This window comes from Coffea arabica, chromosome 9c (assembly GCF_036785885.1).
Source record: "Coffea arabica cultivar ET-39 chromosome 9c, Coffea Arabica ET-39 HiFi, whole genome shotgun sequence".
NCBI lineage: Eukaryota > Viridiplantae > Streptophyta > Magnoliopsida > Gentianales > Rubiaceae > Coffea > Coffea arabica.
In genome coordinates, this window is record NC_092326.1 from 4,245,847 (window position 1) to 4,264,579 (window position 18,733).

Sequence of the window (18,733 nt, forward strand, 5' to 3'; positions counted from 1 at the left end):
CATAAAAAGGAAAACAGATATTTGAAGCCAGTATACTCTCAGGCACTACATACTTGTGATTTAACATATAAGCTGATCTGGGCACTATTATCACAGTGGACTTAGTTGGCACAGTTATCTAAACATCTTTGAATCTACATCAATAAAAAGTATCCATAGTACATTCACATTGATAGTGTTTTTACCAAAAAGAAGTCAATCTGCTATGTAGGTATTGTATTATTTTGTGTGCAACATCAGCTGTTATGAGCAGAAGTTGATTTCCATAAGAATGTCATCAACCAGATAGGACAAAATCATGAACTTCAGAAATTTTAAAATATCTTGATACAAAAATTTTTCTTATTTTAGGTTCAGAATGGAGCAAAATTCACTCAGCGTAAACAGGTTAACTCAGATTAGCCAAACAATCTGTCATACTATGAATTAAGAATAAATTTAAGTGCAAACATGATGGAAGGCTTAGAAAATAGAGTAGAAGACTTAGACTCAGTTCATAATGCTATGGCATGTCTGAGGAGTAAAGCTAGAGAAAACTAAGGTCAATAATGACTAAAAGTTGACAAAAAACTAGCTAACAAAATACCTAACTCATCAAACCCAAATCATTGGGCAGATGCAAATCGACTCAATTACATGAACTTAAAGAAAATAGTGCTTCTGAAAGGGCAGGAGAATGTTAAACATTGTTTTTGTGTAAACAAGGATTTGTGAGTTAATATTTTAAGTAAACTTTCATTGACAGATGAAAGTGAAAACGTTATAAAACTCTAAACATTTAGATTAAGGTCCAGTGAACTTTGCTTTTATTGTATTTAGCAGTCTCTGGGTAATGCCAAGTACAACAAACAAGATGTCTGTACAACACTATGCTGTCACCAAGAGGGCTTGGCTGATAAACAGCTAAATTTGCTTTTCTCACTGCATGACTTTGGCTAATTAGCTTTCAGGAACTTGAGCATCCAATCCAAATCAAAAGCCTTTAGACTTGTTTAGAGACCGTTTCTTTTTGTTGTAGCCTAGATTATACACTAACTCATTTAGAGTCCCTTTGGAAATCAATTTCAACTTTTCCCCGAAGGTTAAAACCCCCTAGGCAACGAGTCTACGTGTTCTAGTTTGTTCATTAACTTGCTCAGAGGCTCTTCTGTAATTAATTCAAAACTCTATGGTCCTCAACTTGTTATCAAAAAGACATCAATTTTAATCATCTATCTTACCAACTCACAAACATAAAAACATACATGCAACTATACAAACAGATATTATATAAAAGATAGCTACAAATTGAAATTGTATTTCAAAATTGAGCAAAACAGAGCAGAAACTAATTTTAGTAAAAACCAGATATCCTATTGGCAGCATTCATAAATACCATAAAACTGTGTAATGACTCCGGTCAAGCATTGCGTAAAACTATGCAGAAGTTATCTCAAGAACTGTACCTTCAGAAAGACTTGCGTAGCTCGTTGTAGTGCAGAATTTGCCAATTCTCGTCCTCCCTTGCTTTCCATGAACTCCACATAACGCATCCAGAACTCTGGATAATTAGTGCAGGTAATCAAGCATCTCTCATACAGATGCAGTGCCTGTTAAAAAAAAAAAAAAAAAAAAAAAAAAGAAGATGTATTACAATTAGCAACATAAATCTGGAAACATTCAAAAAAATCATATGAAAAAGGATCCTACCCAATCAAAATCATCTTGCTTCTCAATAAAATCCAGATAGTGATGCCAATTTTTCAGCTGTGCATCATCAAGTGGTGCGGTATCAAAATATCGTCTCTCAATCTTAGTTTCAAAGTTTTTTATTTTTTCATCCAACTCCTTCGCTTTCTGGTAGAATATTTCACCTATAAGTTTATATTTATTTACTGCTTTTTGTAGGAGGGCTTCATTAGAAGCATTCTGCAAGTCCTCAATGACTTGAATAATTTCATCTTCAGACAACTTAGCTGAATGGTTTGGCAGAGCTCCAGCGCCTGCATCTGCACTGCAGTTCTCGTGCTTCTTCATCTCCTCATCCAGTCCCACAACAAACTGTTTGAAACTGACAAAATAAAAGGCATAACAGTTAAAGGTCATTGTTGCAGTCAGATATATAACTGAAAATAAAAAATCAATGGTAGGCAAAGAGAAAGCTTCATGCTGAAGATCTCAAATGTAGATAAAATTGTATAAAACAACATGGTGACATAAGATATAGTTATTGCTAGACTGGAAAGGCATGCTTCTGTAGCCATTATGCAATGCCAAAAGGTTGGGAAAGTCTTTTTGTAATTATAGACCAGAAACTATATGGGATGGGAGACAAGGTCCCAACCTAGGTAAATTTTAACTGTGACAGTATTCAGATGACAAGAAAAAGAATAACATCACGGATATTTTCGCCGTCATCTTCAGATTAGAGGAGCACTGTATGAAGAATTTTTCCAATTCCAGAAGGCCAAGCCCCAAAAATGTTGTAAAACCCTGTTAGTACAGAAAAGAAGAATGTTTTGCCTGATGAAAGGATATGCAAACAGTTAAGAATAAAACCAAGAGCAAATCAAGTTAGAAACATCTAAAAAGGGAGGAAATAGCAAATAAAAAAGGAGGTGTATATCAGATGAGTGAACTCTAGAAAAACCAAGAGACGAGGAAAATCCAGAGCATAGGTATTAAGATATGCAAAAGATGTCCATGGTACCTAGATTGTATGATATTGTTAGTGTAAACAAAGATTTGATCAACCAAAATGGATCCTTTCCAAGTTAATTTTAATTATTTGTTCTTTATCTCGTCCAAAAGCTTAAATTCTCATTAAGCAGACAATTCAATTTCATGGGCACAAAACACAAAGTTTAGTTAATTTCGAAATTCAAGATATAAATAATAAAAAAGGTACAATGGGTTGAGTTGGGCTCGGATGTGATTCAGCAGAAAGTATTTTTCAAGAGTAGCACAAAGACATAAATCTATTAACCTGTACAAACAAGTTAAAACGTGCAAATTTTTTTTACAACATTCACACTCTCTTCATACAGGCTTCATGCTACTTCTCAATATAAAAGGCCATAGTTATGTTATAATTTTTAAGAACCTTAAGGCGTCACTCATCTTATATTCTTGACATGTTTCTACTTATTAGAACCAACTTTTTAATGCAATTGGTGGTGATTTAAAGTCTACTTCATACCACAGCAGTAACAATGTAAAAATAGAGAAAACACCATGAATGCCAAAACAAACTCAGAATGGTATGATCAGCAAAGTTCAACAAGGAACAATCTGATGAAACACGTACTTCTCATAATATCTATCCAAATACTCTGTAGGGAACTTGAGAACTTGGAGGTAAATATTTGCAAGAAAGCCCCAGTGTTGCTGAGTAAATTCGTATTTTATGTACTGATTCCATAAGGCATGACAAAAGTAATCTTTCCGCACAAACAATAGGGCTCTTTTGAACAACCTGTCAGATGAGTAACAAGAACATAAGAATCAAGAACAAGTGTCTAAGGTTCAAAATATGAAGTCCTCAAAATTGAGATGTATCGTGCAGGGTAAGAAGCATGGCAACAGAAGACTTGTCCAAAAGATTCACATATTTTCATACAAGGGAGTGTTAAAAAAATTATTTGGTGACTGAAACCAAGCACATAAATGTATGCACTGGATAATGCATAAGTAGCTCACCAGTCAGCCAGAACTTCAGACTTATCAGTTGACAGGAAAACAATGCTAAGCTTATTGAGAAATAAAAGCTCAACTCATACACCTATCAGTGGGACATCCTATTCCCACGCATTACCCAAAAAAAAACTCTTCTGCTATTATTCACAAATTATTGCTAGTCACAGATGACTGAGAAAACTACATAGTTATAAGTGAAATATATGCATGGAATCTCCAATGCTACATCAATTATAAAGGGTTTCAAAACCTAGAAGTTTCTACAATTCTATTGTTGATGCAAGGAAATGATTTACATAGGGTGGCTCAAAGGCCAGCTAGTTTGCATTACAACAGATTAAAATTCAATCTCTAACTACTACAAGCGGGAAAACAATTTACTGCATCCTGATGACACATGAACAAATGTCATAAGATATGCAAACAGGTGCAAATTCTGTTTTTGCAGCCTTGACCTTAGAAAATATTTCTGCTCCTGAAAAAACTTTATGGGTCTGTTTGGTAGAACTTAAAACATTTTACTGAAAAATACTTTCAGCATTTTCCCAGGCACACGCAGAAAAGTTTTCCTGATTTTCCTGCCTCTGGTTGAAACTTATTTATGGATCATGTGAACAAAAGATCTTTTCAACAGCTAAAGAGTACTATCAATCACATATGAGAAACTTTACAAATAGTATTACCAAACTTATTACCACTTTAATTCATGTCTCCATCCCTCCAGCTCATTGTTGGCTCAATTATTGCAATATAACCATCAACTACTATATTATTCAAATCCTTACTACCCACTTTTACCTAAAAAGAATAAATATCAAAAGATCTTTAATTGTCATTGAAAACCTGGTTAAGTTAGGAATATGACTTTATGCATGTAAAACAATATTTGAGGAAAAGTCCTTGCTATGTAAACCATTAGATATTGAACTCAGTTACCCTAACAAGTTGCAGAAAAGCTTATGGAAAGGTGAATAAATGATAGCCAATTACTATCATGTAACAAGGGTTATTGAGTTTGTTTTGTATGTTATAGCTCAAATCCTCAAAAACTATTGGGAAGAGGTGTCACAGTATAAGAACCGCTTGCTTCTTTTTAAATTAAATGCTGCACTTTTGGAAGTGATACATATCCAAAGTATGTACAACAGTTTAGCCTAAATCAATAAATCACATATTTTAAGTCCTTTAGTTTGTCTAATTGTGATGTTTGAGATTTTTCTCCAATTTCTAATGTGGATGGACATTTCATAGGTGATCATCTTTCTCATCCTACACAGAATGGCTCCATAAAGAAAAAACAATAGACAAAGTACCATATATTGCAATAGCTTTTCGCTATTTGCGGTGAGTCAAATTGTTATATATATATATATATATATATATATATATATATATATATAAAACACTGGATTATTATGCAAATACACACACACATATATATATATAACACTGGATTATTACGCAAACACCTTCAATATTTCTGAGAAGGCAATGGTACTTTATCTCAGTCATTTTAGAATCCCCAGCAGAGAGGAAAACTAAATATGAAAAGTACTAGATCCACTGGCACAACCAGAGCTTGGGACTTTTTCGGGCTTTTGTGTGTGTGTGTGGGGGGGTGCGAGATTTATGAAGACACATATTTAAGGGGCATTTCTATATTTCCGTAAACAATCCAGGGGACAAAGTACAAATTTACAGGGATATAAGTGAAAATTTTTAGTATTTTAAAGGGATATAAAAAGACTTCTAAAATCTTTTTTTTTTTTTTGGTTGGGAGGGGGGGGGGACAGAACCTTATTTCTGCAAGGATATATGTAAAACATTTACAAATTTTTGGGGCGTCATAAAAGAAATCGTAAAAACTCAGGGGAGCGGTTGCCCCTCCCAGTGCCCCCTAGCATCCACCAGTGATTAGGTCACTCCTGTTCCACCAAAAATCAACCAAACAAATGTTTCATCTAAAGCTTTTCTAACTGCACTTTGTGTCATCAACGAAATGCCAACAGCACTAGCAATGCAAACTCTGGGCTAATGATATCACCTCATGCTTTACCTACTTATTTGGATCCCAAGTCTTTGGATGCATAACATTTACTCATATCCTTTTGTTAATTCTTGTCAAGAGAATATAAGTATTCTTGTAGATAATAAATTAGTAAGGGTATTCTTGTAAATAGTTTGTTAGGTTTGTACTCCTATAAATACTAGTTGGTCACTCATAATACTGTGACTAGATGTTTTCCTTCCAAAATACCAGTTGACATGGTATCAGAGCTCTTAATTCATCAGCGAGTTCCCTTTGGCGGTTTTCATCAGGAACACTCTCCCCTTTTCTCAACCATGCCACGTGAGCTATTGCTCTAAACAGACATCTCCCATCTGCTGGCACCCCTGTAACTCTAAAGTTGGCACACTTTCGATTTTCTACAACGGTCATTGCTGCTGCTTCATGTCTGAATTCATCCGTTTCCCCATCGACGAACTCAGATGAATCCGCTAACAGCGGCAATGGGGGCGCGGCTAAGCAAGCGCAAACTCCAAACAATAACCACGCAGAATCACGATTGTGAAGCCAGCGCGCCGGCCTGGCATCCCAAGCCACATTCCACGAGCCTTCACCTTTATTCATCAATTCATCGTGGTGGTGGACGAACACATTCCTCTTGGTTCGGTGGAGATCCAAATCCCCGTCACCGGCGGGAAGGATTGCATGCCATATAGACGCAGCGCCACCCTGAGCGGAGGTGTCGACGAGACGACAACTACTGGAGTGGTGTCTCCTTTGATCGGCGTTGGCAACCACTACGGATTTCAAAAGAGGGCTGCCAATGAGCCGATTGTGAACAAGAGCCGCTGCCGAGCTGTGGGCATGAGACAAGAATAAAGTAGTGAATAGCCAAGATTTAGGGCGAGCACATAGTGCACTGAGCATCACCGGAATATTATTCGATACGGTTTCCCTACTAGCCTGCTTTATTTGTGGTAAGATGTACTCCGGACGAAGGCTAGACGAACCAACGCACCCATCGGCAATGGGAACAAGATACTGAAGAAATGGTTACTATTGCGTATGAGCTGTGTTGGGTTTTATCGGAGGCGGGGGCTGGGCTTGGGAGTTGGTGACGGCGACTTAGAGGAGCGGAAAAGTAAAAGAGGAGTGCATCTTGTTGTCCGTGGGGCTGGGGGCCACAGTGGAAAAGGGCAGCAGCTCCTAGGGTTAGGGTTAAACATCTAGCAAAAGTCCTAGGGTTAGGGTTAAACATCTAGCAAAAGTCTTGACGCGATACTGTTCATCGCGCACTGTTCACGCGGTACTGTTCACGCGATACTGTTCACCCCGGTACTATTCACGCGCACTGTTCACGGCGCACTGTTTATAGCGAATTTTGATTGCTGTTTTGTTTGAAGTGCTATTCGCTATGGTTGAAAGTTTTGCTAATGGGGTTACCACTGATCAAGTTAAATCAAGTTCTTCAGCACATAGGTCCCAGAAAACTGTTATTATATCCGAGGAAGATTATGTTAAATTCTTACAGTACCAAACTACAAGTCACGCATCTCTTCCCTCTGCTTCTTTAGCACAAAAAGGTAATGACTCATGGATTATTGACTCCGGGGCTACTGATCATATGTCAGGTACCTCTAAAATTTTTTCTAATTTTCAAGAGTCTACTCCCTTTCCTCATGTTACTTTAGCTGATGGATCTACCACTAAAGTTAAAGGACTAGGCACTGTAGAAATTAATCCATCACTTCCGCTGTCTTCTGTTCTTTACGTACCCAATTTACCATTTAATCTAATGTCTGTTAGTAAGCTCACTAAATTTCTACAGTGTACAGTTACTTTTTCTCCTGATTCCGTTGTCATTCAGGATTTGAAGACAAAGAGGACGATTGGTGGAGGGCATGAGCATAATGGTCTTTACTTTCTCAACTTTAATGGTCCGATAGCATGTCCTGCTACTGTTTCTCCTCTTGAAATTCACTGTCGTTTAGGTCATCCGTCTTTACAAAATTTGAAAAAGTTGGTTCCTACTTTGAATCAATTATCTTCGTTAGAATGTGAGTCTTGTCAGTTAGGAAAGCATCATCGTGTTTCTTTTGCTCCTAAAGTCAATAAACGGGTTTCTGAACCCTTTTTGTTAGTTCATTCTGATGTTTGGGGTCCTAGTCGAGTCACTTCAAAGTTAGGTTTTAAATATTTTGTAGTCTTTGTTGATGATTTTTCCAGAGTTACATGGCTTTATTTAATGAAAGATCGTTCAGAATTATATTCCATTTTTTGTGCATTTGTTACAGAAATAAAGAATCAATTTGGTGTGCCTGTGCGTATACTTCGCAGTGATAATGCGAAAGAATATTTTTCCACTCCTTTTAATACCTTTATGACTAAGTCTGGTATTATTCATCAGTCCTCTTGTCCTCACACTCCACAACAGAATGGAGTTGCTGAAAGGAAAATTGGACATTTAATCGAAATTGCTCGAACACTGTTGTTGCACATGAATGTGCCCAAACAATTTTGGAGTGATGCAGTTCTAACTGCATGTTATTTAATTAATCGCATGCCATCTAATATTCTTGAAGGTCAATTACCTCACTCCATTCTTTTTCCTCATGAACCTGTGTTTAAATTGCCTCCTCGTATTTTTGGATGTGTCTGCTTTGTTCATCAGCTTGCTCCCGGGGTGGATAAATTAGATTCTCGTGCTATTAAGTGTATTTTCTTAGGATATGCACGAGCGCAAAAAGGGTATAGATGTTACAGTCCAGTTTTAAATCGATTTTTTACTTGTGCTGATGTTACTTTCTTTGAATCCACTCCGTATTTTATCAAACAAAGTATGTCTTGTGAGTTAGACCAGTGTCCCTCTTTTTCCTCTCCTGTTTTACCAGTCCCTTCCCCTTTATTACCTGAGTTATCTAGTCCACCAGATTCCATAGCTCGATTATCTCGTCCTCATCTTCAAGTTTACTCTCGTCGTTCCATGGTTGAAAAAGTTCCTGATATGCCACGCACTTCACCAATTAATTCTCAATCTTCCAATCCAGGTATGACGCCCTCCTCTGAGTTAGATCTTCCCATTGCTTTACGCAAAGGTAAGAGACATTGTACTTCCCATCCTATTTCTAATTTTGTTTCTTATTCTCGTCTCTCTATGTCATATTCTTCTTTTGTTGCTTCCCTTGATTCTATCTCCATTCCTAAGTCTATTACCTATGCTCTTAATCATCCTGGTTGGAGATTAGCTATGCAAGAAGAGATGTCTGCTTTGGAACAAAATGGTACTTGGGATCTTGTCCCTCGTCCTTCAGGTAAGCCTGTTGTTGGTTGTAAATGGGTGTACACTATAAAAGTGCAGCCTAATGGTTCTATTGATAGATTGAAGGCTCGGCTGGTAGCTAGAGGATTTACTCAGGTGTATGGAGTAGATTACTTAGAAACTTTTTCTCCTGTTGCAAAGATTACCTCTGTTCGTCTTCTTATCTCTTTGGCAGCCACTTATAATTGGCCATTGCATCAGTTGGATGTGAAAAATGCATTTCTGCATGGAGATTTGAAAGAAGAGGTATATATGGAACAACCTCCTGGATTTGTTGTTCAGGGGGAGAATCCGCGGTTGGTTTGTCGTTTGAAAAAATCCTTATATGGATTGAAACAGTCTCCGAGGGCTTGGTTTGGCCGGTTTAGTAGTGTTGTCATGGAGTTCGGTCTGACAAGATGTGGAGTAGATCACTCTGTATTTTATCGGCATTCTAATGCTGGTAAAATTTTATTAGTTGTTTATGTGGATGACATTGTGATTACAGGTGATGATGTTGTGGGGATTCAGAAACTTAAATCCAATCTGCAGGCAAACTTTCAGACAAAGGATTTAGGTCATCTACAGTATTTTCTGGGTATTGAGGTAGCTCGGTCTAAATATGGGATTTATTTATGTCAAAGAAAATATGTACTCGATATGTTGAGTGAAGTTGGGATGTTAGGTTGCCGACCTGTGGATACTCCTATGGATCCAAATGTGAAATTAGCAGGAGATCAAGGTGCATTACTTGATGATCCTAAGCAATATCGAAGACTTGTGGGTAAATTAAATTATCTCACTGTAACGAGACCTGACATTTCGTTTGCAGTGAGTGTTGTGAGTCAATTTCTTGATACCCCTCGTACTAGTCATTGGGATGCTGTTATACGGATTCTCAGATATCTTAAGAGTGCTCCTGGAAAAGGGTTGCTGTATCAAAATCATGGACACACTGATATTGAAGGATATAGTGATGCAGATTGGGCTGGTTCTGCCTCAGATCGAAGATCGACTACAGGATATTGTGTGTTTGTTGGTGGTAATTTAGTGTCGTGGAAGAGTAAGAAGCAAACAGTTGTATCCAGATCAAGTGCAGAATCTGAATACCGCGCTATGGCTCACACTGTGTGTGAGTTGGTTTGGTTGAAGAGCATATTACTGGAACTTGGGTTTGAGCATAAACAGCCTATGAATTTAGTGTGTGATAATCAGGCGGCTGTTCATATTGCGTCTAATCCAGTGTTTCATGAAAGGACAAAACATATTGAAGTTGATTGTCATTTCATTCGAGAGAAATTGCTTGACGGGGTCATCAAGACATCTCATGTACCGTCTGTAGATCAATTGGCTGATGTGTTTACCAAGAGTTTAGGGGGTTCTAGGGTGAAATACATTTGTAACAAGTTGGGTGCTTATGATATATATGCTCCAACTTGAGGGGGAGTGTCAAGAGAATATAAGTATTCTTGTAGATAATAAATTAGTAAGGGTATTCTTGTAAATAGTTTGTTAGGTTTGTACTCCTATAAATACTAGTTGGTCACTCATAATACTGTGACTAGATGTTTTCCTTCCAAAATACCAGTTGACAATTCTAATAAAGCCTGATTACGGATTGTAGTGAAGGCTAGCTTACTACCTTCTTCCAAAGGTGTAACCAGAGAAGTCACGTAATGCAAAGCCAGTCAAGAAATTCTAAACTTAAGCTTCCAAAAAGTATTAGGTCAAGCATAAGTTTTGGCACACCTAAAGGACATGTTGCCAATTTGGGGGCTTTATGGGTCGTATTTGAGGATACTTAATTACTATTTGAGGATACTTTATTAAAAGCATACTTTTTTTGGCTTGGTAGTTATTTCTGATTAATTAACAGTGGCACTTATGACAAGTGCCTCTGTTATCTTCTCTGAAGCAAGAGTTCATTCATCCCAAGGTCTTAAGCCAATAGTTCTTGACATGAGGCCAATCCTGTGTTCCATGTTTCTGGGGCTATTTACTTATTGCATTTGCTAAGAAGTAAAACATACTCAAAAGTAGGAAAATGTTTAGGAACCTGTCTGTACTTCTCTTCCATACTAAAAATGCAATTAATGGTTCCTGCAGACTTTAGTCTCTTCTTGAGGTTATTTCATGCAATGTGAAATTTAAGCATGATGTAGAAAGGTTTCTGTTGTGGCATTCCTAGATTTTCTGCAACTTTTCTTATCATGTTCTCAGTTTTTCCACAAATTGCCTTGATTTGTACCCTCATCACCAACCATAAGCCTACAAATGTAGCAAACAAGTCCCTCAACATTATTGGCAATTTGCTTCTACATCATTTTCTAAACTATAGAGTCTATAATCCTACATTCAAATCTTTCAGAATCCTCTTCAAGAAGAAAATAATTAGGTGGGAGAACAATGCTTGGTGTCTATCTGTCCAGTGTTTTCTTGGCCTTGTTATCATCTAGTTGACACTCCCAAAGATTAGTATCTTCCACCCTCTTCACCTAATATTCTTTCTTTTACAGGTTCAAGGCAAGATTCTAACACCATACCTCCAACATTATCTGCTATGCAGGCTAGGATGAAATTTCTTGCCAATGACAATAGCAAGTGCAGAAGAAACCAAGTAATAACCAAATCCACTCAAGAACCTCTCATTATCAAGGTGATGTTGGTACTGCTCTTTTAGATCATCTTTTTGATGGGGAGGGAGGGAGAAGAGGAAGAGGGAGAGCAAAGGCGGGACAGGTGCGACTAGCTGATGGGGGTGGTGGGTGGTTGAGGTGGGGAGGATAAAGAAAATTTTAAAAACACCCAAATAAAGTTTTAAATTTTAAAAACAACCCCAAAATACAACTACAGTGAAATTTTGTAACATATAAAGCTACAATAAAGCTTTTCAAAAACACCCCTAAAGACACCTAATCCATGTGGACCCTATATATGTCTCAGAGTCAAACTACAAAATTTTTACGGTTTGGAAAAGTATCAGCTAGAGAATTCGTTTTTACCAGTAAGAAGTAAATTGTAGTAGTTTATGCATGAATGCATTTCTCTTCCTGAAGAGATAGGTTTCAGTTTAATAAAATGTCGTCAAGATCTCAGCATCTTCTGGAGCTTGTATCCTGCAATCTACCCTTAAATGTCACGCCTGGAGGTTTCTTGGAGAGATTATAGACTTTCCTTATCCTTCTCCTTCCTTCAATACTACTTTTTTCACCTATTTTAGCTGTGTATTGTTTAATTGCTATTTACTGCTTGGAAAGCTATCAAAAGAAATTTGCTGGCAATCAGCAGCTTAAACTTCATCCAGTAAAAGCTTGAGTATGTTTAAGAGAAAATGTTTCTTCACTATTACAACAAAGAACTAGGTCAATCAAGGAATACAAGTCATGAAAGGTAACAAAAGAACTCACTCAAAAGACTTGACCATAAGGAGACATTTACTCCAAAAGCAAAACTTTGTTAAGTACCCAACAATTGTGATCAAATATTTCTGAAAAAGTCACACTTTTGAGATGATTATAGTCATTGTGGGGTAAGGTTTCCCAATCTTGACTAATTAATAATTGCCATTGTATATTAGAACCTAAAGCATCAAGCTCCATGGTGATTCAGCTTTTTCTCAAAAAAAAAAAGTCATTTTCTAATAAACACATAGTAATTGCATGGCTGATGAGGCCTTGGTCTAGTAGCTAAGGTTGAGGCCTAGGAATCAAAGGTCCTGTTCAATTCCCCCTTCCCCCTCCCTGCTTTTTAAATTCGACCCCTCCCCCGCATTTGAAAAATATACATATATATATGTATATATATATTAATTGCATGTCAACTTGAAAAGAATTACCTACGAACATCAGATGGATCCTCATAGAAACACATGCCAAAACAACAATAGTCGACCCACAAGCCAGTGGAGAATGGTGTTGAATCCACTGCACGTTCATAAACTTTAACAGCTTTATGAGCATCTGATAGCCGTATGATGTGATCAGTATACTTTGTCCAATACCAATGGCACAAAGGGAACATTGATAAAAATGAATCATATGCTAATGAGATGAGATCCAAATTATCCTGCAATTTCAAAGCATATTTTATGTATTTACCAGATATATATACTGAAAGATAATATATAGTCTCAGTCCCTTACAGCAAAGATTGGAAAAGATAATTGTGAAGAACATACATGAATATGGAAATACAGATAAGACAGAATAAGAAAGACTTCATTTCTATTGCAAGGTCAAACATCAATACAGACTGATCACCAAGAAATATCATGTAAGCCATTAACAAATTCAAAGCTCGTTAGGTCAAGAAAAATTACAACACGAATTTAGAGAAGGATGTGTTTATAACCAGTCAACAAGACCAATCACGAATTTAAAGTTAGTGCTCCGCATCTCTGCAGATATTTTAATCAATACTGATGCCTGATCTTGCTTAAGGAAAATTATTATTTCCTGCACCAATATATCTGGGTTTTACCAAGAATAATTTCAAGCTAAGGTTAGCCAACAATCAGCAAACTTTAGTAGACATGTACACATTATATAACCATATGACGTTACACACTCTAGTATAAGGAATATGATATCAAAATTACCATTTGAAACCGAAGCTGAACAAGGAGGTTGGGGATTATTGATCAGCAAAAGTTACCACTATTTTCACGAATTTTCTTGATAATCTTCATTTCTTGGAGGTCAGTGGTCTCCCCAGTTGATTGAGGGATCTTAAACATCAGAATCGTAGCACTTTACCCATTCTGATCCATTTTGTCTCTAGTAAATGTGATTAATTGATTATGGCATATACTCATGAATAGAAACACCAAATGGGGCAACATAAACATCTATGAATCTCAAAACGAGCATGACGCTTTACACATGGCAACTAGACTTTATTTAAGGAATTGTTCTCCAGGGTAATTGACTGTCTCCATCAGATGGCAAGATAATGTTGCAATCAGGCAATTGAATTGACACAAATCACAAATATAAGCACACATGTACATTATATGACTCTTGCACATTACAGATGAGATGAATTGTCTTACCAAATTATCCTGCTGTGGAGGTCAAGCTCCAAGAGCCTAGCCCGCATATGGTTTTGTCAATTCTCAATTGTACAACTAATTCGACAAGCAGAAAAAAGGAAAAGTTGGCCATATTTTGTTGACACAAATAGATTAAAGGGAGAAGGGCATTTTCCATTTAATTATTTCGCCGTGGAGGACAAGCTCCAAAAGCACAGGCCTCTTATAGTTCTCTTGTTCTCATTTTTACAACTAATAAAATGAGCAGAAAAGGAAATAAGAAGTTGGTCATATTCCTTTAATACAAATAGGTTGAACGGAGGAGGACATGGCCCAAATGGAAAATATTGAAGAACTTCTAATCAGATTGCAGTTTATACTATGCCAACACGCAACAAAGACAGCAGTATTTGAAACCAAAATCAGGATAGATAATTTTATACAACAATAGGTGCATACAAGATGGACTTACAGGGCACATTCCTTCAACCTCCTCAACTAGTCCAGTCCAAGAATCAAAATTACGTGAATCTCTAGCAACCATTTCTTGTACTCTTTTATGAAAAGCAGCTGCTGGAAAAGAACCCAAAAATAAAGCTTGTATATGAGCAAAATGATAAGATTGGATGTCAAGCAAATATAAGAAACTCTAGAAAAAATTAATCAAGTACTTGGATGGTATCCTAATCAAGATTAGGGTGCCAAAGGTAAAGGTCCTACTTAAGCCAGATCTAGGACATTCTAGGAGGAAATTGAAATGGATCTTCGAGGCTTCTTTGGAACAATGAGCCAAAGATAAGTTCCAAAACCACCCTAGCAAAATTGAGAGCTTTTAACTATAGATGAAAGAAAGTTGCAGTATGAAAATTGTAAATTTCATCTTCCATCACTTCAGAATAACCGAGTTAACAGGGAATAATCAATACAATCTAGCATATCAGTCCATGGAAACTACACTGGTTATTGGTATACCGCCACAAGTGTTAGTCTGCACCTGTGGAGCTGGCAAACCCATGGAAAACAAGTATAAGAAAGTTTCAACCTACACTGGAGCAAAACACTAGCTCCACCAAACCCATTAAATAATCTGTTGTTCCAATTCCAGGTACTTTCTATCGATAATCACAGAGGTGGAAGACTATGTATTATAGTTATCCATTTCTTTTCCTGCCAGGACTCATACACATTACAGTTTGTGATGGAAATTCCCACATTTCCATCATCACAAACTGACTCAGACCACAATTCCTTCAATTTAACTTACACAATACTAACACTTGATATAGAAAATAAATGAACAAATAATAAACAAAAAATAAAAGGAGGTTTGGGCCGGTAATTCATAGGATAATCACCCTTTTAGGCCCATTAGGTCTTACAAGAACTAAATAGCATTTCCTCTCATAAAAACTAGAAAATCCAATTAAACCATATTTTTCAAGAATAGAACATTTTCCCTCACAAAGAAAACAAATAAAAGCTCGCAAGGATTTCCACTCCTAAAATCTAGAAAATCCAATTAAAGCATATTCTTTAAAGAATAAAACATTTCCCCTCACAAGGAAAACAAATAAAAGCTCACAAGGTAGCCTTATCATATATGCCAGGTCCAAATCCTGTACTTCAGGAAAAATTCATAAGCTAAAATATCTCTCTGGCTTCAAAAATGGCGTCCCCATTCCATACATGATCATAGTATTGATACCCCTCTTTGACAAAAAAATTTTTCAGTTATAAGTTTGGTAGCTTTAGCTGTAGCACTAAAATAACCATCAGCAAACAAAACCAAACCTTTTCCTTTTTGCTTCATCCTTCAATGTTTGTTTGCAAGGGGAAGTATGGGAAAGTGAAGGAAAGTTAGTTATTTTTTTCCTTTGTGCATGTTTGTTCGGCAAGAAAATTAAAAAATTTCTCTACACTCTCCCTTTCCAGTTATTGGTGTGTTGCAAATTTTGCAGGATTTCAAGGAAACTGGTTAGTTAGACACAAAAATTCCAACAACTGCCATTAACTATCACAAATTTCCCATTTTCTCTCAAATTCGTTTCTTGGTAACCAAACGTGTACTGGAAAAAGATTTTCATTTTGCTTCACCTTACTTTCTTAAACTTCGCTTTCCCACACAACCTCCCCCCTATTCAAACAGATGTACAAGCATCATAAGACTTTGGGAATCCAAAAAAACAAAATAACAAGCCAAAATATATGCACATCTACACACTTGAGCACTTGAATTACACTTAGAAACTCCAAAAAAGAAAAAGGAAAAGGAAAAACCAATCCTTCGTTGCTCTTTTGATGAAGCGGGTGGAAAGACTAACCTTTTAATCCAACTAACCATAACCACAAAGCCAAAAAAATGTAGATACATACGTTTGCACACCACAAGCGACTAGATTCATTATTTAAAAACTGATATGACAAAAATACGCCCCTTTATTAAGAAAAAAGCAGGATAAAGTACCAAAAAAAAAGGTCTAACCTTATCATTCGCCCGTGACAATGCTGGCATAAAGGGAAAAAAGAAGAACTTGACATGCTTAAGTAATTAAAACACAATTCCTCCACCAGTCTTGTAAGAAAGGAAGTAGAAATCAAAATCAAACATCTCAATTCTCGAAGCTAAGTAGAAAGAATCACAAAATCATTCACCGGAAGCAACTAAAAAAAATGTAAACATGCATGAAATTTTACACAATAAGCAACAAAATTACACTAACCAAAAACTAATACCACAATTATTTCCAAAAAGAAAAAGAAAAAAATCACCTTGTTCCAACTGAAGAGAGAAAAAAAATCATGACCAAAATGAACTCACCTTGAGCTTGCTCGTCTGGATTATGTGGTGCAGCAGCATTAGAATTCTTGTCCGCCTCATCATCCATGGGTAAAGCGGCCGCCAATGCAGAAGAATAACTCAAAATTGCTCCTCCGGTGCTTGTTAATCCTTCTCCCAATACTTCAGAGTCTATATACATTTGTACCTGAACATAGATTAAATGCAGAGAACGTGACAGCTGCCCCGGTTTTATTACTGGTGGAAGGAATACTGGAGAAGAAGACGTCCGCCTTTACTTTTCTTTTCTTTTTTTTTTTGGACCTCTTTGTTGTTTTCTATTTTCGTTTGAATTTGTGGAATTTGAGCTCTGGGCTTTGGAAAATTGACTGGAAGAACAGCTGGGCTGAAACTATTCCGAGTTCAATACTCGGTTCAATGGCGAAAAACTCCTCCTAGTGGAAATGATAGTTTCAGCCTTGAGTTAAGAGTTAAGAGTGAGGCTAGGTCTACCCTTCTTGATTTAGGCCCAGTTTGAATTGCTATTTTTAAAATTTTTTGTAGAAAAATATATTATATCAATTTAATATATATGAGATAAAAAGATGATTGAAAATGTATTTACGAAAAACGTAAAAACTTTATTAGTAGAGAATCACAATCAATTGTATCAAGATGATACACAACAAAAAAAAAACATTTTAAAAAATAAAAATAAATGTTAAAAAAAGATGACATATGACTAGTTTGGAAGTTTAGGATACAAAAGGAAAGAAAAGAAAGTTTATATTAGAAAAAAAAAAAAGAGATAGAGAGCGAAGAGAGAAGAGAAAAGATTATTACATCTTTTCATATTGTTTGGGAGTTTCGAAAGAAAAAAAAAAAAAAAAGAAGTGATTTTATTTTATTTGAGAGTATAGAGAAGTAGAAGGAAAAGATTTTATTTTATAATAATATCCTTGATTTTAGAACTCATTTATTAGTATAATATAATTTCATATGGCAAACATCAAGGTCAAACTGATATATTAAAAAAGTTGCTAAAAGCCCTTTCTATCCATCACTTTTCGCCCATAATTGGGCAGAATATTGTTTGGTCCGCAGAGGGATGTCAGATCCCTCTCTTTCTTCTCCTTTCTTTTGTTACCAAAACTCCAAAACGAAAGCTTAGGCTCCGTTTGATGACTCGATTCAGCATTTTAACTTAATGGATTCAAATCTTAACATATTTAGACGCATTTGATAAATCAAAAATAGAACATCTTAATTAATTAAGTAATACTGAATTTTCTAGGCAAAACTTGCTTCAAAAAATAAGTAATAAATTATTCATTTATCACTCAATCCAAAATATGTTCAAATGTTAATATCTTAATGTTTAACAATTCAGTTACTTATTGATTCAATTCTCAATTCTCAATTTTCAGAATTCAGTTTTATCAAAAGCACTATTAGTCTATCGTAGGAAAAACTTTTTCTCAAATTAATACATGGAAATAATTTTAGCTCTGTAGTATTAATCACTTTGTGCTGTAAGTTTTTGAAAACATAATTCTATTGATTTTCTTAATAGTTTAAATATTTATCACTATTAATCATTTTTAGACTTTCATAGTACACTTATAATGGGATTTATTCTTTATCTGGATCTAAATATGATACAAATTACTAACATTTTATACATATCAGTAGGTATATGCCAAAGTAGCAATAAACGTACATACGGCTGGTTTCACAAACAAATTCCTTTCTGCAAAAGCTTAAAGCTTATTTACTATGCCCTCTTTGATGGTGACGTTCACATTGTTTTAGAAACGTGAATGGAAAATGAAAGGTTGTGTTTGGATTGCATTTTCCATCATTTTTCATGGAAAAAATACTGTAGCGATTTGATATATGTGAGGGAAAAATGTGATAGGAAAATGTGATCACGGAAAACGATAATAT

At 36.0% G+C, this 18,733-nt stretch overlaps 1 protein-coding gene across 10 annotated transcripts in view; it reads right to left on the bottom strand.

The window, feature by feature from the left end:
* LOC113708835 (uncharacterized) overlaps positions 1 to 17,285 on the bottom strand; it is a 29,251-nt gene extending 11,966 nt beyond the window's left edge. For 4 of the 10 annotated variants that reach the window (XM_072064766.1, XM_027231454.2, XM_027231455.2 and 1 more), the window contains exons 1-6: positions 16,829 to 17,285; positions 14,483 to 14,583; positions 12,817 to 13,046; positions 3,287 to 3,454; positions 1,690 to 2,050; positions 1,446 to 1,589 (exon numbers count right to left, since the gene is read on the bottom strand). In XM_072064766.1, coding sequence (XP_071920867.1) covers positions 1,446 to 1,589; positions 1,690 to 2,050; positions 3,287 to 3,454; positions 12,817 to 13,046; positions 14,483 to 14,583; positions 16,829 to 16,988 — 1,164 coding nt within the window. In that variant the 5' untranslated portion in view covers positions 16,989 to 17,285. Of the gene's footprint in view, positions 1 to 1,445; positions 1,590 to 1,689; positions 2,051 to 2,323; positions 2,453 to 3,286; positions 3,455 to 12,816; positions 13,047 to 13,578; positions 13,757 to 14,482; positions 14,584 to 16,828 lie in introns of those variants that run through there. The other 6 variants (XM_027231452.2, XM_027231453.2, XM_072064768.1 and 3 more) reach the window with 6 other exon arrangements.
* Between the last annotated feature and the right edge of the window lie 1,448 nt (positions 17,286 to 18,733).